Consider the following 25626-nt stretch of genomic DNA (forward strand, 5'->3'; position numbering starts at 1 on the left):
GAATGCCAATCACACTCACATATTTTCTGGTCATGTATAAAAAAAACATATATTTCTGGGACTGGTACCCAGTGATATTGAAAAGATGGACATCTACCTCTTCAAAATCCAGATACTTGCATGTAAAAAGGCACAAGGAGCAGGTTGAAATGTGACCCTCCAGGACCAGGACAGTGGTTGGACATTATAGAGGAAATATACTCCATGGAAAAGCTGACTCATTATTTAAGGACAAAAGCAGAGACCCATAACAACCACACAAGAAAAAAGGTCTGAAAATATTGGACAAAAGGTTCTTTATATTTATTTTGTATTTCTATTTTTCCCCATTCATTTTGTTTTTATGTGGATTTTTTTCAGTGTAATAGTCACTGAAAAATAAATAAAAACTGAAAAAAACTGATGAATTAAAAGATCTTAAAACTTGTCTCTGATGTATGTTTTGATATATGTTTTGATATATGTTCTTATGGAAGCAAAAAAAGGCTGTCAAATGTACAGATGAAATTCCCCTCTTTGAGATTAGTAAATAATTACCAGTAAATCTGTACAATATAAAAAAAGGAAAAGAAATACGGTCAAGTAAAAAAAAATAAAAGTTACTAAACGTCATCTCTTGAGTGGACTCACAAAAAAAATACTAAATCAATTCAATATTTATATGAACTGGCTTTGAAATGTTGGGAGCCACATCAAACTGGTGTTTATATACATTTGTCTCCTCTGACCACCAGAGGGGGGAATGAAATCTGAAGCATTAAATGAAAGAATAAATGTTTAACATGACAGTAGTGAAGTGTGAATGTAGAGGGGGGCTGGATTAACTCACAAGGGTTTGTGACAATTTGATTACATGCAAATGCATTTACGTGAGCATAACATCAATTTAAATATAAATTAAATGTTTGAAATCAAAGGGCTCCTGTACAAGATAAGGTACATTTCTGTTTATATTGCATGTTAGTGGTATATGTTAATGCAATTCATGAAATAAACCACAAAATGATAGCAGCAAAATGAACCTGCTGCCTTTGGGGCCCCTGAGGGTCTGGAGTGATTGCCTTCTATATCCAGCCTGGGAGATGAGTGTAATAATCAGTTACACTCGGTGTCACAGCTGGCTTTAAAGTTTGTCCATACAAGTAAGTTTCACATCAATAGTTAATATTAGTGATTATCCAGCCCGTTCTCATTCCCAGAGCGTCAAATACCGACGCTTTGTCACGGCTGTCGGCGTTTGTGTCCCGTGTTTACGTCAAGTAACAGCCCAACCATGTTGTTTTTTCCTAAACCTAACTCAGTGGTTCTGTTGCCTAACCTAAAGTGTTTTTGTTTAATTCACAACATTAAGTATGTGTTTATTGCGAGCAAAAAGTGACGCTGAGGGGTCTGACAATGAGAAAGAGACTGGGATGAGAAAGTGTTGCATTATCAGTGATCAGGGTTGTATTTACCTTAGGGCTGTCAATCGATTAAAATATTTAATCATGATTAATCTCATGATTGTCCATAGTTAATCGTGATTAATTGCAAATTAATTGCACAGTTTTTATGTGTTCGAAATGTACCTTAAAGGGAGATTTATCAAGCATTTAATACTCTTATCAACATGGGAGTGGGCAAATATGCTGCTTTATGCAAATGTATGTTTATATTTATTATTGGAAATCAATTAACAACACAAAACAATGACAAATATTGTCCAGAAACCCTCACAGGTACTGCATTTAGCATTAAAAATATGCTCAAATCATAACATGGCAAACTCAAGCCCAACAGGCAGCAACAGCTGTCAGTGTGTCAGTGTGCTGACTTGACCATGACTTGCCCCAAACTGCATGTGATTATCATAAAGTGGGCATGTTTGTAAAGGGGAGACTCGTGGGTACCCAGAGAACCCATTTTCATTCACATATCTTGAGGTCAGAGGTCAAGGGACCCCTTTGAAAATGGCCATGTCAGTTTTTCCTCACCAAAATTTAATTTAAAACGAATTTGCGTTAACATGTTTTTATCACGTTAATTTTGACAGCCCTAATTTACTTATGTGAAAGCATAAGATAGTTATGGCGTTTTTCCATTTTGTACGATTGAACAAACCCACGTTTGAAATCAGGAAAACAGTTTAATGTAGAAAAGGTTAAAGAGGCATCCAAACATTTCATAAATGTTCTTGCATATTTCTATGAAAAGACTCATTTAGTATGATTTCTAATAAAACTAGAATTTGTTTATATGTTACATACAGCAGCTGTAACAAAGGGCGAGTTGATTTGTTTGACATGCGGTTATTTAAATAAAAAATATGAGGTACTCAGGCACCCAGAACCTTTCTTTAGATGTTAAATCTTCTAGTAATCTGTTAAAGGTTAGGGTTAGTACATCCCACACCTGAACAAGGCCCTCAGCGAAGGCCGACCAACATCTTCACACAAAACTTTCTTGGTTCTGCAGAGAAAATGTACAAAACGATCCAAGAGAGTTTTTCTTGGGGGAGTGAAATAATTTCCATGTCCTCGTTAGATCAGACGACTCCAGCTTTAATCCTCGATGCAGACTCTAGAGTTCTGTGGCAGGACCCCATTCAATGTCATCTACCTCCTCCTCCTCGTCATCGTCCGAGCTATCGCTGCCTCGGATCTGTGTGCGTCTGAACTGAACTGCTTGGTGATGATGTGCTAGCCTATCAGAGAGCAGGAGAAAAGGGTGGAAATTAGCACATTAAGCCTCAGTGTGGCTTCACTCTGAAACCCCAAAAGACAGTAAAAGAAGACTTACACGATGAACTGAGGGCCCTTCTTCTCCTCCACAGGTTGAGCCTGTGGCTCTGCAGAGCGAGCCTAGAAGAGACGACAAGATGGGTTTTAAACTTTGTTTCTCAGGGTTCTTGTCAATGAAGAATGGGTTTAAACTAAATAAACATGACTACACTGGTGTTTCTGGATTTTTAAGTGTATTTACAACAAATGAAATACCCTTTACAGTACTGATTTTGTCTATAGTGTCTGGCTTTAACTAATAACTGTCTAGGCAAGAAAGTCAACATATAGAGACTTTAAACTTGCTTAAAGAGTTTACTATAATCTTTACATTTGGGTTAAAGTTAGATTGATGTTGTTTGGCAAGAAAGCAGCTTTAAACGCCTCAATCTTCCACTGCTGGTGCATTCAATTGCTGGTGGGAAAATCAGACTGTCAACAGAGTAGGCTGTCAAACTAGGGAAAAAAGAATTAAAAAGAAAAATGATAATGTAGCTTTTTGTTTTTTAAAATAAGTTACTGTTTGGCAGCCAACTCTCACATGTTGGAAGTTGTTCCACCAGCATTTATAATAAACAGTACAGAAACAGTAATATAAAGTACACTGGGGCTTATTTTCATTATCAATTAATCTGCCAATTCTATCTCAAATAATCGATTAATTGTTTCTCAAAAGTGCGATTTGGCATATTTAAATTGCTTGTTTTATCAAACCAACTGTGCAAAAACCCAAGATATTCATATTTATCATCATAGAAGACTAAGAAACCAGCAAATATTTACATTTGAAAAGCTAAAACCAGGTAATATTGCGTGTGTTTTGGGGTATTTTTGCTAAAAAAATTACATAAGTGATTATGAAAATTGTGTATTTTGTCAATTTACTGACCAATCAATTAATCAGCTAATTGTTCCGTTTCACTTGGTTCAAGGTAAATGATCTTAAAGACATAAAAACACAGGAATAGTCCTTTAAATAAGAGCCGTACCTGTTGTAGTTTATCCTCGATAAAAGACAGGCTGGCATGTCGAGGGCTCTCAGGCCGGGCCTCGGCGTATGAAGGCTCGGTCACGGAGTACCGGGTGGACGGGTCGGGGGCTATAAAATCTGGGGGTCCTTCTGAGGGAGTGGTCGGTGTAATGGGATCAAACGCACTGAAGTCTGAGTCTGTAAAACTGCGATGAGAGGGGTTTTCCTCCTCGGCAGGGCTGTGAGGCGGGCTGTAACTCTCCCGGCGGGGCACCCTGGGCTCAGGCACGTTCATCAACGGTGGGATTTCTCTGAGCGAGTACTTGGCGGCACGAGGCTCCTCGAAGGCGCGAGGCTCCTCGAAGGCGCGAGGCTCCTCGAAGGCGCGAGGCTCCTCGTCATCGGAGGGGCTGTGGTGCCCATACGCGGGCTCAGATGATCGGGCTAAAGCAGCTCCAGCTAACCTGGAGCCTCTGGGGAGCGTGTCGGTGTTCTGACCGGCGTAAGCCTCCTCCAGGTCCTCGTTGTCGGTGTAGGCCTCTCCGTCGGTGAAGGGCTCCCCGTCAGTGTCCTCCAGGTCACTGGCAGCACTGAGGTAGTCCGACTGGGTTTGATCCAGAGCATCCAAGTCCTGTTCTCCACCACTCTCCAACTGGACAGAAAAAAATTAATTAGTCATTAGTTTGCCACTGGACGGACAGCAGGATACGTTTAACAAACTGTAAGATAGATAACACAGGTGCTAACTCTTTAAAATTAAGTTTTAAAAAAATAAAAGTCTCTTTTTTTGGTAAGAAATGTAAGTCTCAGTTGTTAACCTGCACTATATTAATTTTTAACAGTTTCTTCATCTCCTGTTATTTTTATATCTGGTATATTTTTTTATACTCTGTATTACTTACTAACATGTTTTGCACTATGGAACTGTGATGCTGGAAACTTGAATTTCCCTCGGGATCAATAAAGTTACTATCTATCTATCTATAATCTGTATATACCTGCATTAAAATCCAATTACATATTAAAGATTAACTTCAATTTAGCAACTTTTTTAGCACTTTTTTATGTTAATACTTTTGTCACACAAAGACTTAACTCAGTTTAAGGTGAATTTTAAGTGCGTAAATTAAAGTATCTCATAGTCCCTTTTTGGCTGATAAAATGTCATAATCATTGGAACCGTAAATGATTTCCAAAACTAATCATATATTCAGCTTTTTTTTTTTTAAATGCATCAGTACATGCATGGTTGTAAATGTATTTCTTGAAAGTTGACCTTGCAGAAGATTTTTCAGTGAACTGTAGCAACATACTAAACTTAAAGGGATAGTTTTGAAGTTTTGAAGTGGGGTTGTATGAACTACTTATCCGTAGTCAGTGTCGGACACATAGATTGTATAGCTGTCTCACGGCAAGGTTAACCGGCGAAAATATTCTAAATATAGCGGATGTTGGTTTTTTTGAGGTGGGCCTTTCTTTTAGGTGGCTAAAATACGATTTGCTGCTGGCCCTGTACACAGCAGAACATTGCTTTGGGGTGGTACTCCTGTCTGTTTCTCCAAACAGGGGGCGTGCCGACCGCCATCTACTGTAAGTGATACACTGACTATGGATAAGTACCTCATACAACCCCACTTCAAAAGACCCAAACTGTCCCTTTATTTAACATTTAACCCTTTTCTCTTTGTTTTAATCAGGTTTGTGTGTGTGGTTGCTGAGTGTCGTACCGTCACTTCAGACACCCAGACAGGTTTTGACTGTTGGTGGCGGATCTTATCCTTTAGACTCTCATACCAAACATTGGAGCTGGGCTGCAGGTCAATACGTGCTGGAGGGAAAGTCAGGAGAAAAAACATAATGTAAAGTGGGAAGAATATACATCGTTTATATTGTCTGTTGTATGTTCAATGATAACATTTGACAGGGACAGATTGCTCAGGTGTTATTACCTGAGAAAAGGTGGCTGCAGTGTTTCCTCATCTTAAGGGCCTGGGTGTAGAGGCGTCTGGAGCTCTTGTTGGAGTTGGGGCTGTACCTCTGCCTCATGGCCTTGACGTCCTTGCGGCTGTGAGGGTCCAGGAACAGCACCATCGGGTGGTACTGGATGTAGTTCAGCCTTTCCACTGCAGTGGGAGTGATGTCCAGGAGAGGGTGCTTGTCCTGGGAAAAGAAGAGCGCAAAAACAGGGTGTGAGGGGTAAACAAGAACGCAAACAAAACAAGACTGTTGTTAAAAGTGACAAAATATCTACATTTAAGAATTTGGATGATAAAAAAAAAAAAACATTGTTAAAAAAAGTGACTAAATATATTTTGTTTCTACTTCTGGTTAACTGAAGCCTGGCTCACCTTCTCTGCTATTCTCCTCACAGTGTCCAGTTTAATAACGGTGGAGCCGCCGTCTCCTCCTCCACTGCGAGGAACCATGTCTGTCATAACGCAAGAGGCAGAAAAACACTGTTTATAATGTGATCATCAGATCAGAGAATTACTAAAACTCAAACGATAGGACAAAATTTTCTCGTCTCGTGAAAATGAAGAAACCAACCTGCCGCTTCGTATTCATCAGGCTTCTCTCTGGCCAGCTTCTCCATGGCGATATCATTAAGAGGACCCAGAATGACGATGGGTCGTTTGAAATTAGCTGGAGACACAAACAATTCAGGGCTATTGAAACTTGCTCGACTCAAGTTCGGACATGAATCTATATGACATCATCTGTGTGTGTGCGCGTGTGTGTGAGGGTGAAAAACAGGCCAACCTTCTCGGAGCAGGACTCTCTCATAGGCCGGGAATTTTCCCTGAATGGTGAGCTGCAGCAGGTCGTCACGAGACCGGCGGACGTTCTTTTCATTCTTCTTGTTCCCTCTGAGCCCCCGTAGTTTCCAGAACTCGGCTCTAGGCCCCGACACCTGCCTATCTCCGCTCACCCGCTGCGACTGCTCTATGCTGGCAAACGTCTCAGCCCTGCAGGAGATAATGACAGATGTAAGAACTGAGTCATGGCTTTTGGTTGAAGGGATAGTTCGGGTGTTTTGAAGTGGGGTTGTATGAGGTACTTACAGAACAGACAGGAGTACCAGCACAGCAGCAAAGCAATGTACTGCTGTGGACAGGGGCAGCAGCAAAACCTATTTTAGCCCCTTAAAGAAAGGCTGACCTAAAAATATCAATATCAGTACAAGTGTACGCTATATTTAGAGTATTTTCGCCAGTTTATCTTGCCGTCAGACAGCTATACAGTCTATGTTTCCGACGGAGAACTGAAGCCATTTCTATGCTCTCACCAAAGCCACCAGACTCCATTGAAAAAAACAGTTATTTTACCTCACTGAACACGGGAGTTGCTGGTCCATGGCTACTTTCTGTTATTGTGTGACTATGGAGTTTTAAGGCCTTAGTTCATATCCACCAAAGTCACACAATAACATAAACAAACTAACCGATCGAGGCAGCTGTAGACCAGCAACCCCCGTGTTCTGCAAGGTAAAATTACAGTGTTTTTCCAATGGAGTCTGGTGGCTTTGGCGAGAGCAAAGATGGATACAATGGCTTCAGTTCCTTGTCGAAAACAGCGGTCACACAACAAGGTAAAATGGTTAAAATATTCTAAATATAGCATACATATAAACTGATATTGTTTTTTAGATGAGCCTTTCGTTTAGATTGTTTAAAATACTTTTGCTGCTACCCCCGTCCACAGCAATACATTGCTTTGCTGCTGTGCCGGTACTTGTGTCTGTTTCTCCAAACTGGGGGCGTCCTGACCATCATCTACTGTAGGTAGTACACTGACTATGGATAAGTACCTCATACAACCACACTTCAAAACAACCAAACTATCCCTTTAAACTAGAAATCTAAATCTCTTTTCCTATCTCTTCCCGACCTGGCTTGGTTGGGGATGGTGCCTTTATCCATCTCGTGCAGGTCGTTCCCCATGCGGCTGGCCAGCCAGTTGCCCAGCTTCCCGCGGTGCATTGTGTCCACCACCCTGAACACCTCTCCTCTGGTGAAGCTCAGACCAATGGGGCCTTCTGCTTCGTGGTCAAAGTGGGTGCGAACATAGAAGTTGTCTGCCAGGTTGGACTTGATGATCTTCTTATAAACTGAGGAGGGGAAGATTAAGATCAGTCCATTCAGTCACTGATTGACAGACACTTTACCCATAATTATCATCTGAGAGGTTTAGTGATAAACTTACTGTCCATCTTGTTCTGAGTGCGGATTTCAACCCGCTGTCCTTTCTTGATGTTCAGGAGGAAGTTGGCTGCCTCTTCTCGTGTGAATTGACCAAAATCTACTTTATTTACCTGAACAAATGAGAGACAAGTTTAAGGTATAAGATATCTTAAGCCAGATACAAGATAGAGGACTTTTAAATTCCGAAAAACTGTAAAAAGACATCTTTATCTGCGACATCCCTTCTTGTTTCTTTCTTTTTTATTGTCATTTGTTTTTCTGCCTTGCACTGAACAGCACAGAACAAGATAAATTGTGCTGACTCATGGTGACCTGTGAAAATTAGCTGACAAGCCCAAAAAAATAGGGGCTGTAATTGAGCTTTAAATAGAGTTTCCTGTTCTAGATGTTGAGATAAATATTAACCTCTTCATTGCTGTTAAGCTTTAAGAAGTTAATAATGAGCTACTGCACAGTGTACAACTTAAAGTAAGGCATCATGGTCTCACCTGCATGATCTGGTCTCCCTCTTTCATCCCCTCTATGTACGCCGGGCTGTTTGGCTGAACTCCACCTACAAATATGCCCACGTCGTTGCCCCCCACAAGCCTCAGGCCCACACTGCCCTCCTTCTCAAACGACACGGTGTGAAGGTCTGAGCTGTACCTGAGCGAGCGAGAAGAAGACTCTGTTGAGATGAGTTAACCAGCTCAAAGATGAAGATGCATATGAATAAGTGAGCAGTACTCACCCTGGATTAGGTGCTGGGTACGAGTCTGGAGGGAGGGAGTAGATTGGCTCTTCTACAGGCTTTGCTAGAAGAGATACGGAAATGGTGAGAATCCCTGCTGGTGCTGCTAATAAACATTTTCTTTGTCGTCAGTTAATCTTAGTATTTAGTTTATAAAATGTCAAAAAAGTATAAATTACAAAAAAAGAATTTATCAATAATCAAACTCAAAACGTATTTTGCTGTCAATCAGGTTAAAGCAGTAGTTCAAGTCTTGGGCCTTACAGTAGGCGGGTGGGTTGCTCTTCACTGAAATCCCAGACTTGAGGGTGCCAGTTCCATTAGCAGGACGAGGAGCTCTGTGAGGCAGAGAAAACATTTTACATTTTTATTGTTTTTCTTTTTTACATATATTTATTTTATTTCTTTTGAACATGTTATCGAATCAAAAAAAAAAAATCAAAAAAAAAAAAATGAACAGTTAATGTATAGCAAACTCTTAATATACAAATTCTCATAAACAATATAAAAAAACAATAAATACATATTACATGTTCAAAAAGGAGCAGGTTAAGAAGTGTACAGTTATTTTCAATTTATTTAGATGAATTGAGTTATGCTTCTGCATAACTCAAACAAATATCACAATACGTATCTTAAATACAAGTCACAAACAACGACCCAATGCTACCATGCATAACCCAAATATCCACTTGTCGTCAACCAGACATAACTTAAACAACTACCTCACGTTGATCCCACCAACCCTTCCTCATCCCTATACCTCCCAAAAAACATTTTTTGCACATCTTCTTGAATTGATTTATATCTGGGCTTTGCATCATCTGGGATATTTGTGTAATAACACATTTCAATAACACACAAAGAGTTTTAATGATACTGATTTGATTTTGATCACAAGTAGAGTCAACACATTAAACAAAAAGTGCTGCTTTGCTTTATGCAAAACCTCATTTAGACAGTCTCTAGATCAGTCTTCTCTGTTAAAGGAGCAAAATGATGGAACCGTCTACCAACTGAATTAACAATGCAACACGATTTTAATGTAATGTTTATTTTGCTATTTTAACTTTTTTATATTAAAAAAAAGCCTCCTGTGGAAAGGTGTAAATTAGTGTTTCGCTACAAACACTAAACATAGTGCATGGTATATGTATGTTACAATTCTAATGTACTACTACTAAACTAAACTAAACTGTTTGCTTTTTATCTAAAATGTTTTATATATGTAATGCCTTCTTATCTTATACAGTATGTTCTTGTTTATATGTTTTTGTCATATATGATCTTTGCCTGTTTTTAGTTTTTATTTGAAGCACATTGAGTCTACGCGTGTTGTATGAAATGTGCTATAAAAATTAAATTTGATTGATTTGATTTTTCAACTAATGAAGTGCTTGCTACGTGCTCAGCCGTACCTGCGGTGGGTCTCGTCCCGCTCAGAGCTCCCAGACCTCCTGAGTTGTGAAAGCTGGTCCGACTCTGAGGAATCTGAACAACAGAGACTGTGGTCAGGACTGACTTACAGCCTTTCTGCTCTAATACATAAGATGACAACACAGAGGAGGAGAGGATGAGTGAAGGAGAGTGAACTGACCGTCAGGAGGAGGTCTGGTGGGTGAAGGGGCGCGACGAGGAGGCTCCTGCTTCAAGGCGACTGAAGTGGATTTTATGTCAGGCAGGACTCTGATTGAAAGACAAATACATGCGATGAACTACAATACGTCATTTAACCTTTTTTTTGTCATCTTGTGATACATAGTAAGAAATAAAAACAGTGTATTAAATGTCAAAGGTGAGATTGTTAATTCAAATATCTCATCGAAACTAAAATCTTTTTGTACACGAGGAGTTGAATTGAAACATTATGTGATGCAATCCCTGCGGGAAGTCCCGTCATGTGCATCAGTGTGTACAGAGGGTGTTACAATGACACAACACTTGTGTTTGTGTTAAGCAGATGATTCAATCTGTTAGTTTCATTTCACAGATCTTCACCACAGTGAAGCAGTTACCTAAAAAGGTGCACTCACATTTCTCAACATTAACAAATAACATTTTCAACTGTGTGTTCTGCACCAAATCCTACTGCAAATGTTTATTGGTGGACTCATTGTTTATTACATTTTTCAAAAGATCTAGCTTTTAATAAGCTAGTGGCCTACTGTATTCTGGATTTATATAACACTAATTACCAGCCGTGACACTGACGCTGGTATTGTTTTCCCCTTGTGAGTACTTTGCCAGGTGTTTATATGTTGTCTGTGGACAGATTTTGTCAACGCGACAACTGTGCGAGATACAGTCACGAAACTTTACAGGTGTGTAGTTGAGATCAAAATGAAGGCTGAGTTTAAAGATGGCCGTGATCCGAGCACTAGTTTATATTACTTTTGTCTGTGCAACAAGTACCCCTCAAGGATCAAGAGTTTAATTCTATTTCCAATTAAATATTTTCTTCTAAATGTGCTCAAACCAGGACTAGTAAAACTAAGTCGGTTTATTTTTTTTATTTTAAACAAGTTTTCCAGTCTTCACTGACCTGAACCAGGGTTATTATAGTAAAACTAAAACTGAAACTAAAACAAAAATAAGCAGTGAAAAATATTTTTAGTAAACCGAAACAAAATAAAAACTATCCTTTAAGAAAAACTCAAACTAAATCGAAACAATATGGGTAAAGAGCTAACAAAAATAAAATAGAAGTGATCCTAAATTCATTTCGGTGTTAGTTACTTTTTAGCTCTAATATATCACTACTGAATAAAGGAGTCAGCATGAATTTCTATCAACTCTGGTGACATTGAACAACAGAAAATGAATGGACTTGACTTTTCAGTATGCAATTGCATCACAAAAGTAGTATAAAGATTAAACATTATGGCCATTCCTACACAGTTTTCCAACCGTGTATTTTGTATTTATCTGTAGCTACATACTTCTGAGACATTATACATGGCCCTAACAAAAACAAACTAAATATATAAAAACTGAAACTAAAACTATCAAACACACTCTGAAAGCTAACTACAACTAAAATGAAACTGAAAAGTCAAAACTAAAACAAAAAAACCCTATTATAACGTTGACCTGAACTCACTTTGTGATAAAGACCCTGTCGTACTACAGAGTAAATAGTAGATTATCAGAATAAAGTGATGCTAAGATATTTAAGACCAATTAGGTAAGACTTTTCAGTTGACTATCAACAAACTATAGGCATACAGTTTGTGATCTAGTTCTGATGGTTCACCTGCTCAGGTTACTATCAATAGCCTGCTGGTTTACTGTCAACAGCGTTGGTTGAAGTTAAATTTAGGCCCTCAGATGTACTTGCTAAGTTTAGAGTTAGGTTTCTGGTCAGTCCCAAAGCAGGTCATGTTGATGAAAACTTATTGAGTAATGAATAAGATAATAATGCGATAACACATTTTTAAATACATTTTGGCGAGGAAAAACTGTCATGGCCATTTTCAAAGGGGTCCCTTGACCTCTGACCTCAAGATATGTGAATGAAAATGGGTTCTATGGGTACCCACGAGTCTCCCCTTTACAGACATGCCTACTTTATGATAATCACATGCAGTTTGGGGCAGGTCATAGTCAAGTCAGCACACTGACAGCTGTTGTTGCCTTTTGGGCTGCAGTTTGCCATGTTATGATTTGAGCATATTTTTTGTATCCTAAATGCAGTACCTGTGAGGGTTTCTGGACAATATTTGTCATTGTTTTGTGTTGTTAATTAATTTCCAATAATAAATATATACATACATTTGCATAAAGCAAGCATATTTGCCCACTCCCATGTTGAGAAGAGTATTAAATACTTGACAAATCTCCCTTCAAGGTACATTTTGAACAGATAAAAAAATGTGTGATTAATTTGCGATTAACTATGGACAATCATGCGATTAATTGCGATTCAATATTTTAATCGACTGACAGCCCTAGTTTTGAAACATTGCAATGTGTTTCTTAGCACTTGAGACTCAACTACTGCGTGGTACAATACTAATAACTTGTCTGTAGACGCCTGACATGTTGTAGTGAGTCAACTTCAGACAAAAGATTTTTCAGACGTCTCTCACCTGTATCGGTTGTTTGCCTTGTTGGAGGTTGTGCTGCCTGTAGATTCCCTGCGAGGTACGGATGCGTAACTGGCCTCTGATTCAGACTCTGAACGAGCTGTGAAGATCAATAAATAAAAGCTACCATTATGAAAACAATTTCATACATCAGCACACCAATTTGCCAAGATATTCATGGCCAGTAACTAAAAAAAATAAATGAGGATAACCATGTCGGTAAAAACACATTAAGAAAAAATGTATTCGAAATTTTCACACTACGTAAAATGTGCTTTATATTTAATCCACAAATAAAACTCAACTGAAACATGATGTACAAACACACCTTTCTGCGGCGGATTGCTGGTAGTGACGCTGGGTGGACTCCATCGCCGCTTCTCCATCTGGGGCTGCAGGGCAACATCTGGCAGGACTCTGGAAGAGAAGAGAGGGATGAGGGAGTGAGGGAGGAGGAAGACAACAAATCTCAGTTACGTTTGGAGAGGGGGGGACCGTGGCTAACATGATTATTGATGAGAGGATGAGACTGAAATGTTGAATATTCACCTTAGTGTCTCTGAGGGAAGCTCTTTCTTTGATGGTTAAACTGCTTTGTAACTGATCAAAATTAACCATTCAGTAGCATTAGTGGTATTTTCCTGATCTTGTTATGTCGTGTTTGCTATCAATTTTTATAACATGCTGAATAAAACATGCAGATTTGCAATCAGGGGACCTATTCTACAGATATTTGATTGGAATATTGTTGCTTCAATGATAAGTGACCTCTGTTTAATCAGCATTTAGCCACATACAGGAGCGGGACATGTTCAGTGTAAGTCACTTTTATTTCATTGGTTAACAAAATGTCAACACAAAACACAAGGTACACAGTCAAAAACACAAATCAAGCAAAATCAAAAGGCTATAAAATGAGACTTAAGGCACAAAATGAGCAAATCAATCAAAATCACAAGACAGAAAGGGATAATTTAAGATTTAAAAAAGGTAAATAAAAACATGTGATTAGCTAAAGTTAAAACGGGAGAGGCGTCTGCTCAGTGTCCCAGTCCGTGAGATCTTGTTGGGTTTCGGGGAGGGGGTGTGAGGTGTTGGGAGGACCTTCATCTGTACCTGTATCTGCTGAGGGAGTCCTGGTTGTAGGTGGTGCTCTGCCTCTGAGGAGGCCCCGGGCCGACTTCCGAATCAGAATCAGAGTCTGAAATAAGGAAAACATAAAATATGGCAGATTAAAACAGCAACAACTTTCACTGTGTTGCAGCATAAAACAAGTATTTAAATTGACCTCAAGATATGTGAATGAAAATGGGTTCTATGGGTACCCACGAGTCTCCCCTTTACAGACATGCCCACTTTATGATAATCACATGCAGTCATAGTCAAGTCAGCACACTGACAGCTGTTGTTGCCTGTTGGGCTTAGCCATGTTATGATTTGAGCATATTTTTTATGCTAAATGCAGTACCTGTGAGGGTTGCTGGACAATATTTGTCATTGTTTTGTGTTGTTAATTGACCTCTAATAATAAATATATACATACATTTGCATAAAGCAAGCATATTTGCCCACTCCCATGTTGATAAGAGTATTAAATACTTGACAAATCTCACTTTAAGGTATATTTTCATCAGATGAAAAATGTGCAATTAGTTTGTGATTAATCACGATTAACTATATTAATCGATTAATTGACAGCCCTCTTATCAACAGGATGTGGAGAGGTTACAGTGTTGACGTTATTTCAAAGACGTCTATGTATTTTGTTGCAGAGATATCTACTGAAATGAGCATGCTAACCAGCTAGCCCCGGCCCATCCTGTCTCGTTATACCACTTGTACTTTGAGAGGTGATAGTGAGTCACTGTAGCGTCCAGTCTGCCCTCATGAGAGGCCGAAGAAGTAGCGCAGCCCCGAGGGCTGGTCAATCACGTTAAAGGTACAGGGTCTGTGTAGCTGTTGATAGTTTGTTTATTGGATAAAATCCAAAGTGGCAGAAACGAGAAAACAACTTGTATTTTCATTTCGTCCTCCCTGCCACCAGAAGACTACTTCGACGGTAGAAGAGTGGTCGGCAGCTCTGGGAGATGGAACTTCAGTTGGCGGTTAGCTGCAGTAACACAAATTCAACCAGTGCAAACCTCAGTGCCGGAAGTCACAGCGGACTGTGGCCAGCAGCTGGGTCCAACATGTGTAACGGCAGCAACAGAAAGTTTGTTGATCTGGCGGGAAGTCAGGGCAGAACCCCGGGATCAGACCCCCGCACTGAGGTTAGCGCTGGCTAAATGTGAGTTACTACATCTAACCGCTAATTGAAGGTCCGTTTCCTGGAACTGCCGTAAGCTCTCCTCCCGGTGAAGTGGTCTACTGGTGGCAGGGAGGACGAAACGAAAATTCAGCCATTTCTGCCACTTTGGATTTAATCCAATAAACAAACTATCAAAGTGTACACGGACCGCACAGCCCCCGGTTAGTGGCACAGTAAACAAAATATAGGCCGACGCCACACGTGAATATATAAGATAACTGTTATTTTGACCGTCTCTCAGAGTTTCAGCAGTTTGGTCAAATTCAATTTAGATTGTATGGACCCAGTAGTGCTGCCCCCGTTTTCTTTCGAGCATTTGGCCAGATCTTACACATTGCACCTTTAATGCCACTTTAAAGTTGATATATGTAGTGTTTAATAATTAGTAAAACCTTTCATTTTAGAGTCCTTTCAATCAAACATGTTTTTTTTAATGATTCAGATGAACTGAACCTTTAACATGTCACACCACGTCATGTTTCACAGACAAACTGCGGGATTGATTTGTAATACAAATAAAAGAAACACTGCCACACACTGAGGTTACTGATTATTTCCACCATGGTTTAAAAATACTGCACAGAGCTCCCTTCATGGTTGCTCTGGCTTTAGCTTTATCTGACTGTTGACACGTGTTTAGCAAATGTCAAAGCGGTGTCAGAGAAGTCCGGGATGTATTATATAAAAAAGGAAGTTGGATTGTTCTGTTTTCTGTTTATGTGTTTGTGTGTGTGTACTGACCTGGGGGCGGGACTCTGAGAGGTGAGCTGACCCTCCTGTGAGGCTCGTTGCGAACATTGATGGGGGAGGCTCTCAGACCTGTGTGGGCCAGATCAGGAAGAACTCTGGGGAGGAAAACACAGTTAGGTGCTTGGTGGAAAAAACATTCCTCATGATGTTTATCAGCGTTGTGATTCACTAGCAGGTTCTCTAATCAAAGCTTGGCGTTGAGTCAAGTGTTGTCCTTACTTGTATCTGCTGTCTGGACGGGGGCTCGGTCTGCGTGGCGGAGGGGAACCGCTGCGGTCAGAGTCGGAGTCCGACACCGGCCTGCGAGGCCGTGAGGCGGAGGAGGACGCACGAGAGGCGGTCCAGCTGGGGGCCACAGGAGAGGACTGGGGGTTGGGGAGGATGGACATACCAGACAGAGATCTGGAGAAAGAGCAAATCAAAAAAATATTTATTCCATATTTGACATCTGTCGTGTTTACATGCACTTGAGTAATCTGGATATTGTTGTCCTGTAAACATGAATCAGGTTTTTGTTGCTAAGTTGCAAGGTGATCCAATAATACCCCTGGTAGAAAGAATCGTAAGAATTATAACTATTGATTCTTTGGGACTTTACTGTATATCTAAAGATTTGAAATTGAAATATATGGCACACGTGATGAGTTTGATGAACATTTAATCAGTTAACTGACTTGTATTTGTTGGAGTGATCCCTCATGTCCGGACTTTCTCTCCTGACAGGAGGAGGAGAGGCACTGCGGTCCGACTCAGACTCAGATGGAGCTGAAGAAACAACAATCAACAGTAACAAACATCATTATTGTCTATTTATTTTCCGACTGAGTAATTTCACCTACATCTGTTGGATTTCAATCTCACAGAAACATTAAAACTTCATATCGCTCTCCACCATCACTGTTTGTCTGAGTATGTGATCGACAGCTTATGTGTAGTTCTGGTAAAAGAGTGATTCTCGGCGGGACTGACCTCTGCGAGAGGCGTAGCTTTTTACGGGAGGCCGAGTCAAGGTGGAGCGCATCGGTGATGAATCCCGAGACTTGGCTGGAGGAGCTTCAGCTCTCGTTCTGCGGGAAAAAAAGATACAAGAATTCTTCAGTGCCATTATTCTTAAAAGGTATAATATGCAGTATTTTCCAAAAAACAAAACAATGTATAAACTGATTAACTCAGACTCAGATGGCCTGGTGACTAGATGATAGAACTAGCATGTCAGTGGTGAGATGAGAAGTTTTGGGTTATAGCCGACAGACTGAGATAAATCCATACCAAAAATAACTATTAAATAAAAAATACACTGTACAAGTGTAGGCAAGAACATTTTGTAGGCAAAGTTACCCAAGTAATAGCATTATTGAAGTAAAATAAAATAAATTAATAAATGAAAAGTTTTTTTTTAAGTTTAAGCATATTATTATTTTTGTCATTATTATTACTTGGTTTCTTAAAATTATTTAATTTATTATTATAATTATTTATGTATTAATATTCTTGCGTCTTTTGACATTATGTTTGTTTATATTGACAAGAAACATGCCAATACCATGTTTTGTTATCTTGGAAAATGATATTTCACAATAGAAACATTAGAAACTATAATTACCGCCTTGCGGTTGTATGCCTCCGCCAACCATTCAATTTACAGTTCAAATCCATGTCTGTCCAAAATATCATCACTTCATTTTATCCTGGTAAACATTTGTGTGAAATTGTCATAATTGATTTATGGCCAAAAACGCTTTTTGTGAAGTCACAGTGACCTTGACCTTTGACCACCAAATTCTAATCAGTTTATCCTTGATGCCAAATTTTAAGATATTCCCTCCAGGCGTTCCTGAGATATTGCGTTCACAAGGATGGACTGGACGGACATACGGACAGACGTACAACCAGAAAACATAAAAAAAATACAATGAACTACTATAAGATTACAACTACTACTACTTCTACTTTACGTTTAATATTTTTGGTGGTGGTTGTTGTGTGTACCTGCGTGTCCGTTTCTCTCTGTTGGGTTGACGTGATGCTCTGTGAGTCGGGGCATCTTCGTCAAGGTCCGAAATGTCTGATGAGAAACATAACAAGCGAATTCTATTAGTGAGGCCACAAATTCTGCAAAGACAAACTCCTTCATCAATGACTTCCACATTTGTTTTCTCTCATTCACGTCTTTCCTCTGACAGACTGTGCTTTAGCCGAGCACGCTCACATTTAATACCCCACCTCTCTTCCCTCCCTCCCTTCCTCCCTCCCGCTCCACCTCCATCACTCACCCTCCAGTTCGGAGCTGCTGTTTCGGCGGCGGTCGTTATCACTGTTGGGGGCGCTGTCCTCCACCTCTGGGATGCTGACCAGGAACCTGCGGTCGTCCCTGAGGACCGTCATGGTCAGCTTGCCCCGGCTCTTCTCCACCAGGTGCTTGGTCTCCAGCAGGGACAGATTCTCCGTCGTCATGCCATTGATCTGGTTGAAAGAAGACAAATCATTTAACACAAAGGGAAAAAAGAGAGAGTTGTTGTGTATTGACACTGATGACAAGATTAATCATCCAAATCTTAATTTTCACCTTGAGGATGAGGTCTCCCTCCTGCAGCGTTCCTTCTTTTGCAGCCAGGCCTGTTTCTGTCATGTGCTTGATGAAGATCTGGCTGCCCAGCTTCAATCCATACTCTGCAGAAAGAGGACGACAACAAGAGTCCAGTCAGACATCAGCGCTCTCCCCGCGAGTACGTAAGGACAAACTTCATGAAGTCTTACCATCGGTGATTCTCTTTTTAAGCAGTGTAGTTCTGATGGGTTTCTCTACAACGTCCTGAGGCGGCAGCCTCTTGTACCCCGACGACAACGGTAGTGTGTTCCCATGCCCGTTGCGGTCGGGTGAGGCGCTGCGGGCGCGGTAACGGTTGTGGTCCCGGTTGTCGCTGCCGTCAGAGTAGCGTCGCGTTCGTCTGGGAGGGTCGTTTTCCAGCAGGTTGGAATGGGAGGCAGCCCGAGTCGGTCTGGTGGTTGCTGGGATCTGGATCTTGCGAGGGCGTTTCACTGTCTGGAGAGAGGAAGATAGAGAGGGGCAGAGATTTAAAAACACGAGTGGGCGGTGATGCATCGTAGATGTGGTGTTTTGGGTTGGTGCTTCCTCCATACTCACCACGTTTGCAGTCTTGCCACATGTCTTGAGAATCTGAATGGTGTAGTTAGAGTGGACATTCTCCATGGATACTCCATTGACCATGGAAATTTGGTCTTTGGTGCTGCAGAGCACAAGCAAACGCACATGTGAGTCTGGTTCAGTTCTATTGGTGGGTTCATAAACTTTTAGGGCGCTTTTACAAGCCATAGTCGGTTTGGTTCGTCCGAATCAGAGCGAAATTGATACTTTTGGTTTGTTATTGTTATTTAGTGTGGTTAAGTTTCACAATGCACAAATTAAAGCAGACCAAATAGAAAAAAAAATATTCTGAGGGCGTGTACGAAGGAGCGAATTTATCTTTTTCGTTCTTTGATATAATGCTGTTGAAGTTTTTCACATTGACTCGCCACTGATCTATTGTGCGCACAAATCCCTTCTCCGCTATGAGTGGTGGAAGTAACAAAAATTAATTTATAAAAATGGAGGTGATGAAAATGCATGGGAAAAGAAAAATAGAGTGATAAATTATCAAGTGATTTGATTAATTTAAAGCCGATTTGATTAAAATAGTTGTGATATGATGAAAACAAAGCCATGTTTCATCATTTTCACCATCTTACATTCATCATTCGTTATTCACAACACCAAATTGCCATTTATCATTTAAGGAAAGTGACCTCAAGGGTGGAAGTCACAAAAAGTAATTGAAGAAAAGGGAAGTGATAAATGGCAATTTTGTGTTGTGAATGATGAATGTAAGATGGTGAAAATGATGAAACATGGCTCTGTTATCATCCTATCACGACTGTTTTAGTCAAATCAGCTATAAATGAATCAAATCACTTGATAAATTTATCACATTTTTCATTTCACATCCATTTTTACGGGTCAATTTTTCAATTCTGATACATTTTCATCACCTCCATTTTTATCACTTAATTTTGGTTACTTCCACCCCTCATACTCCTCCAGTTTATCTCAAATTATTTATAAACGACACTATTTTTGTGGACTTTATTTAACATATTCTGTATGTTCTCATCGGCCCAGATGTCAAGCAAATATTAGATATCCGCAGAAGTCCAGGTCAGTCCTCTCCCCCTCATGTTAACCTATCATTACCTGTGTCCATCTCAACAAATGCCCGCGCAGGCAGCCTGCTTTCTGGTTCGCTTTGAAACAGTCTGAGATCACCTCTTACAAGTGGACCGGTTGTTTTGGACGGCACCAGAGTACGATTACTGTGTTCACAACCGCCAAAATGAACCGCACCATAGTTTGATTAAAACAGACTGAATGTTGGCTTGTGAGAGCGCCCTTGGTGTGTTTTTTTATGTAAACAGTCACGTCAGAGCCATGGTGGTCAACTTACAACAGTCGTCCAATGGCCGGTCCATTTGGCAGCACATCCGACACCACCACAGCTGAATCCCCGCCGTCATTCTTGTCTTTGCCTCCTGAAATGGCAAAGCCAAATCCCACTTTGGAATCCTGCCATTATGAGAGAACGAGATAAAAAAAAAAAAAGGCTTTTAGACGGACAGAAAACGACAGCAGGAACATGACAGATTAGATCAAAGAGAAAGAATGCAGGGAAGTATGTATGCAGAGTATGAGCATGTGTAGAGAGGTAGAGGGAGGAAGAGCACATTCCAGCGGCGCTCAGTCTGATAGTGAGGAGGCAGCCGGTGCTGTGGGGTGCAGCAGGGTGTGTCCACCTGAATTCCTGCTGAAGTCTGAAGCAGTGAAACCGAGAGCTCTGAAGCACGGTCCAGCTCAACCCCCGAAGGCAGTTTCACAATAGAACCAATACTGATGCTGCCTCTGTGCCATATATCGAGCATCGACTTTCACTTCTGTGTTTGTGCAGCCACTCAGCACAGACCAAGCACAAAGAAGTGGTTTCAACTTCAAATTTACTTTAGTTTCTTGTGAATTTCATGTATTTTTTGTTACATGTGGAGTTGGAAAATACATCAATGTCTTCATCATAACCCCTCAAACCTTCACGTCTGAATTGCATACAATTTTAACCACGTCATGTATTGATTATTTTAACAAACAACCACTTACTTTGTTTAGTGTTATTGTATGTTGCTCCCATATTGTGAGCTCCTCCATACCTGGTTTCTGTAAAGGAAAAAGAAAAACACATAATAAATGTATGCTTTAGCAAAGGAATATATATCTTTGACCTAATACATAATCCAGGTCCTTACAGGGAGGACAGTTGTGCACAAGCCAAGCAGGAAGAGTGTGTGTATGACTCAACCTGATCTCAGCATGCTCTCACCTGTCTCTCAATCCTGCCTGACCGGTATGGAGGAGGTGGGGCTACCTGCTATGTGAGTGTTAGTGTGAGTGTGAGCAAGTGTGTGTGTGTGTGTGTGCGTGTGTGTGTGCGTGTGTGTGTGTGCGTGTGTGCGCGCACTCGTAAGTCCCTGCAGTGCTGACAACATATGACAACACCCGGGGCTTGTTCAGTAAGCGCAGGCACAGGAAAACATTGTATAGTATAGAGGCAAGTAGGGCGGCAATTCAAATAAATATTTTTATCATGGATTATTCAGACAGTTATTTTCACGATTCATCGATGAATCGCTATAAAATGTAACAAAAAAAATTTGGAAAAAACACCCATTATAATTTACCACAACCAAAGGTGACTTGTCTTGTACAACCACCAGTCCAAAACTACAAAAATATTCAGTTTATTTGTCATACATGACAAAAGCATCACATTCTGACATGAGAAAATGGAGAAAGCAAATGTTTGACATTTTAAAAAATGTAGAAAAAAACTATTATTTGATTATCAAAATAGTTGCCAATTAATTTTCTGTTGATTGACTAATCTATTAATCGTGGCAGCTCTAGAGACAAAATATTTCCTCTTTTAGTGACTGACACATTGTGCCTGTTCTACACAGCACATTCCCACGTTTGACTCTCTGTCAACACTCACAGTCAGATCACTCGGCCCTGGAGGCTGAAATAGTAGAGCCATTGTACAGTCAAGTTCTCAGTCCTGCATTTGTTTTTGAAATGTTTTCTAAACCATCAGGTTATTTCTATTAAGACACTTTGGTCATCTCGGTTATTGGAAACTGTTTCTCTAGGAGCAATAAGGAAACTGGGCTATTCCTATCCACTATAATTACCTCCGCCCAGGCCGAAGGCCTAGGAAGGAGTTTATGTTTTCACCGGCGTTGGTTTGTTGGTTTGTCCGTTTGGAGGATTACTCCAAAAGTCTGCAATGGATTTGAATGAAATTGCTTGGAGGGGTGGGGTGTGGCACAATGGACAATCCATTAGATTTTGGTGGCGATCCGGATCGTGATGCGGCTTTGGGAATATTTTTTAATAACTCCCTCAGCCTGTGAATTAACACAGGCTTTAAGACATGCACAGTGTAACTGAAGACACGTTCATGGAGCGTCACCCTGCAGAGAGAGGGACAGAGAGAGAGCGGGGGTGGGGCAACTGTAGATTCTGCATTTTTTCTCATTTAACTCTGTGAAATTACAGTTGAGTTCAACCAAAGCACACTTGGTGATTGTTGGAAAGAGTAACGACGACGGTTTAGATGAGTTTTATTTTGTTTCTGTCCAGTTTGAATGAAGTGTTTTATGATGCTCCGCTACGTACAGCTGATCTCAACATAAACAAAAATACATGTGGGTGATGGCGCAAGCTGAACGGCGAGGGGGGGCAATTGTACTCGGGCAGCTTGGCGTTGGTCTGCGCTCTCCGAGTGCCATTCTAGTTACAGTTTTTTACCGACTTATCGTACGATATAAGGACATGACCTCGATCATTTTTGCTGATCTCATTATTGCCCGTTGTGTTTATATGCATATTTGTTTAAATAAGACTGTCACCACCACTTTAGCCAACATGATTCCAGAATAAACAGCAGGGTTTCCCCAACACTTATAAGACTTGGGCATTGCACATTTTAGTTAACAGAGCCCAAGAGTCCATGGGTTTATATTATTTATTTAGGATATTTTAAAAATATTTCACATTCCCCTTCCAATGTCTGAATATTAAGAAGAATTAAAAGTTAATTGCTCTTTTAAAGGGCATACTTGCATTATTATGCTATTATATTATCATTACATCAGTGAAATAAAGTGAAAATGGTCTTAAAATGATAAGATAAGATTTACAATAATGTCGTTTATCGGTGTATTTCTAGGACAATATGTCGTCCAACAAATGTAGTTATCGTGAAAGGCCCAAACTGGACTCCCTGTTTAATCCATGTGGGTCATTCATACTGCACGATTTTGAAAACAATATCTAATTGCGACCATTTTGACTGATATTGCAATTGCCATATGATTTGCGATACCGGAGGGAATGATAATTTTTACATCATTATTCTTCTTTTCATTGAAACATATATAAAAATGATTATGGTGTGATTTTTTGCAGGGATCTGTACCAAACAAAGATGTCTTCTTAAGTCTGTAGAATAAGATGTGTAGGCCTGGACATCTCTGCAGCACAACAATATTTAATGTAAAATGGTATTTTGACACATTTGGCCTTACACAAATATTGCGCCTCCTGCGATTTGAAAATTGCAGTAATCCATATAGTTTTGATTAATTGTGCAGCCCTAGTTCATACCTTCATTTCACATGGGAGTCGTTAACGCCAGCTGAGAGTCACACAACTTAAGGTGCACATTGTTATGAGACCACCTGAGAAAAGGTGTCATGACTGCATTGTGAAACCTCCCACTGTTGCATAAACGCTCCTCTTTACTACGCAATCAGTCTTAAGCAAATCTTCACATTTCCGTCCAAAAGAACTTTTTGTTTTGATGACTAGGTTTTACACAAACTAACTAACTAACACACCAAACCACAGACTTTTTCTCGCTGCACTACATGACAACATGCCTCTCGTGTTTAGCATTTTACACATACTAGCTTTTTTCAAATTCAAACTAAAACAAAGCGCGGGCTGGCAGTGGACTACATTTCATAGTCTGCTGAGTTGCAGTGAGAACGGGTAAAGCCAGCTACTCTAGTCAGAGACACAGAGATGTACTGTTGTAGTTACATGATAAAAACAAATTAGAGTTTGTTCAAACAATAAGGTCGAATATGCAAGTCACACAACCAGTGCAAGGCAAGTGACGTGTCTCAACACTGGCAGTGCAACAATTACAACTGAATCTATCTAATCACTCTATCTAATGTCCTGTCACACCCAAACACATCACCTAAATACAACAGGAATTCATTGATCAAGTCCATCTTAGTTTAACAAAAAAACACTAATCATTAAGAGGGCAGATATCTCAAATATGATCACCACAAAAATCTCAAACTTGCTGGTGGAGGTAACTACGAGCACAGGTGTACAGTGCGTGACCTGTGAACAGTGGGACATTTGTTTGACCAAGTTAATAATAAACCTGAGGGGAGAAGAAAAACACAGCTACTGAGCTGATTGCTCAAATAAAAAGCTGGCTGTGGATTTTTTAAAACTAAAATGACACTAAAGAGGTTAATGTTTGATATTGTAGTTTCACTGCACACTGAAACAGAGCAACTGAATGTGGACAGCACAATGACAAACACAAATATGTCAATTTAAAAACACAAGAAAGTGGGAGATAAAACAGTCAAGCAGTAGCTCGTTTTAAAGTCTTTGAACCCGTGAATCAGTGAATAAAAAAGGATCATAAACCAGGATTTGTAGATGTAATAACTGAATCAAATGATGAACAAACTTGTCTGTAAAACAACTTCTTTAACCGCCCTACTGAGAAAACTGAAGAGGACATCTTTATCAAAATACTACTGAAATTATGGCTGTATTATTATAATACTCATCCACCACTATGCAAATAGTTGTCCTGCTATCAGTCCTCAGTCGAGGGAATTTCCTAAAAATAGGCTGAAATTTCCCAAAACAAATTCAACAAAGGAGAGCAATGTCTGTCTGCACTGAAGATCATTTATCTCAGTCACATGCAGGGCGTTTCGATGAATCACACTGTCATAAACAAAGTCCTTGAACTATATAGTTGTATTGCAAACGTTCCTGTAAAAATCTGATATTTAACTAATTTAATTTAGCCAGAAAAATAAGAAAGGTCAAGACAGATGAAGTGATTTACTGTCCACTGATGTGAGCCTGGTTTAAGGTTCACAACCTCCTGCACCTTTAGGTGGATCACCTGCCAGCTCTAGGTAACATTTAGCTGAGAGGTTTGAACACATCAGTAATCATTTATGTTCATTTTTAACAGCTAGGTACTTCCAGGCAGTGGTATACTCTAAGACCATTAATGCTTTGTGTTCCCCTCTCCACTTACCACATGGTCTTTGAACCGTACTTCCATTTCCCACTGGGATCTCTAAGCTGTACAAAAACACCTGTGGCCTTCGGTGCTCAGCGAACAGCCAGCTCTTTATATTCCATACGGCAACACCAAAAGCAAAACAATCACAGATCCCACACAGTCATCCAACTCCCGTTACTTCCTCCTCACATCTGCTCTGTACGGACGGCTCCTGCTGTCCAGAAGAAACCTGATCTCCTCCTGCTGAAATTATGTGTAATATGACCAGCTGTGGTGTTTCTCTCTCGGCGGAGGATAGAAGAAAGAAACATCTAGGAGAGACCTCACCTGAGGGCTCCTCCCCCACCCAACCTTTGCCCACTCTCTC

At 40.2% G+C, this 25626-nt stretch overlaps 1 protein-coding gene across 4 annotated transcripts in view; it reads right to left on the reverse strand.

Moving 5' to 3' along the window:
- Positions 1 to 1962: 1962 nt before the first annotated feature.
- tjp3 (tight junction protein 3) overlaps positions 1963 to 25626 on the reverse strand; it is a 31732-nt gene continuing 8068 nt past the window's right edge. For 2 of the 4 annotated variants that reach the window (XM_074635625.1, XM_074635623.1), the window contains exons 2-30: positions 21005 to 21061; positions 20304 to 20422; positions 18950 to 19052; positions 18562 to 18847; positions 18371 to 18474; positions 18078 to 18267; positions 17794 to 17869; positions 16774 to 16871; positions 16479 to 16569; positions 16024 to 16206; positions 15796 to 15899; positions 13863 to 13947; positions 13075 to 13163; positions 12750 to 12846; positions 10259 to 10347; positions 10080 to 10152; positions 8926 to 8999; positions 8662 to 8725; positions 8420 to 8576; positions 7933 to 8041; positions 7618 to 7837; positions 6490 to 6695; positions 6277 to 6372; positions 6078 to 6157; positions 5679 to 5889; positions 5457 to 5557; positions 3749 to 4381; positions 2779 to 2840; positions 1963 to 2683 (exon numbers count right to left, since the gene is read on the reverse strand). In XM_074635625.1, the coding sequence (XP_074491726.1) occupies positions 2560 to 2683; positions 2779 to 2840; positions 3749 to 4381; positions 5457 to 5557; positions 5679 to 5889; positions 6078 to 6157; positions 6277 to 6372; positions 6490 to 6695; positions 7618 to 7837; positions 7933 to 8041; positions 8420 to 8576; positions 8662 to 8725; positions 8926 to 8999; positions 10080 to 10152; positions 10259 to 10347; positions 12750 to 12846; positions 13075 to 13163; positions 13863 to 13947; positions 15796 to 15899; positions 16024 to 16206; positions 16479 to 16569; positions 16774 to 16871; positions 17794 to 17869; positions 18078 to 18267; positions 18371 to 18474; positions 18562 to 18847; positions 18950 to 19052; positions 20304 to 20422; positions 21005 to 21052 (3972 nt within the window). In that variant the 5' untranslated portion in view covers positions 21053 to 21061 and the 3' untranslated portion in view covers positions 1963 to 2559. Of the gene's footprint in view, positions 2684 to 2778; positions 2841 to 3748; positions 4382 to 5456; positions 5558 to 5678; positions 5890 to 6077; positions 6158 to 6276; positions 6373 to 6489; positions 6696 to 7617; positions 7838 to 7932; positions 8042 to 8419; positions 8577 to 8661; positions 8726 to 8925; positions 9000 to 10079; positions 10153 to 10258; positions 10348 to 12749; positions 12847 to 13074; positions 13164 to 13862; positions 13948 to 15795; positions 15900 to 16023; positions 16207 to 16478; positions 16570 to 16773; positions 16872 to 17793; positions 17870 to 18077; positions 18268 to 18370; positions 18475 to 18561; positions 18848 to 18949; positions 19053 to 20303; positions 20423 to 21004; positions 21062 to 25271; positions 25619 to 25626 lie in introns of those variants that run through there. The other 2 variants (XM_074635624.1, XM_074635626.1) reach the window with 2 other exon arrangements.

Source organism: Sebastes fasciatus, chromosome 5 (genome assembly GCF_043250625.1).
Source record: "Sebastes fasciatus isolate fSebFas1 chromosome 5, fSebFas1.pri, whole genome shotgun sequence".
In the NCBI taxonomy this organism is placed as follows: Eukaryota; Metazoa; Chordata; class Actinopteri; order Perciformes; family Sebastidae; genus Sebastes; species Sebastes fasciatus.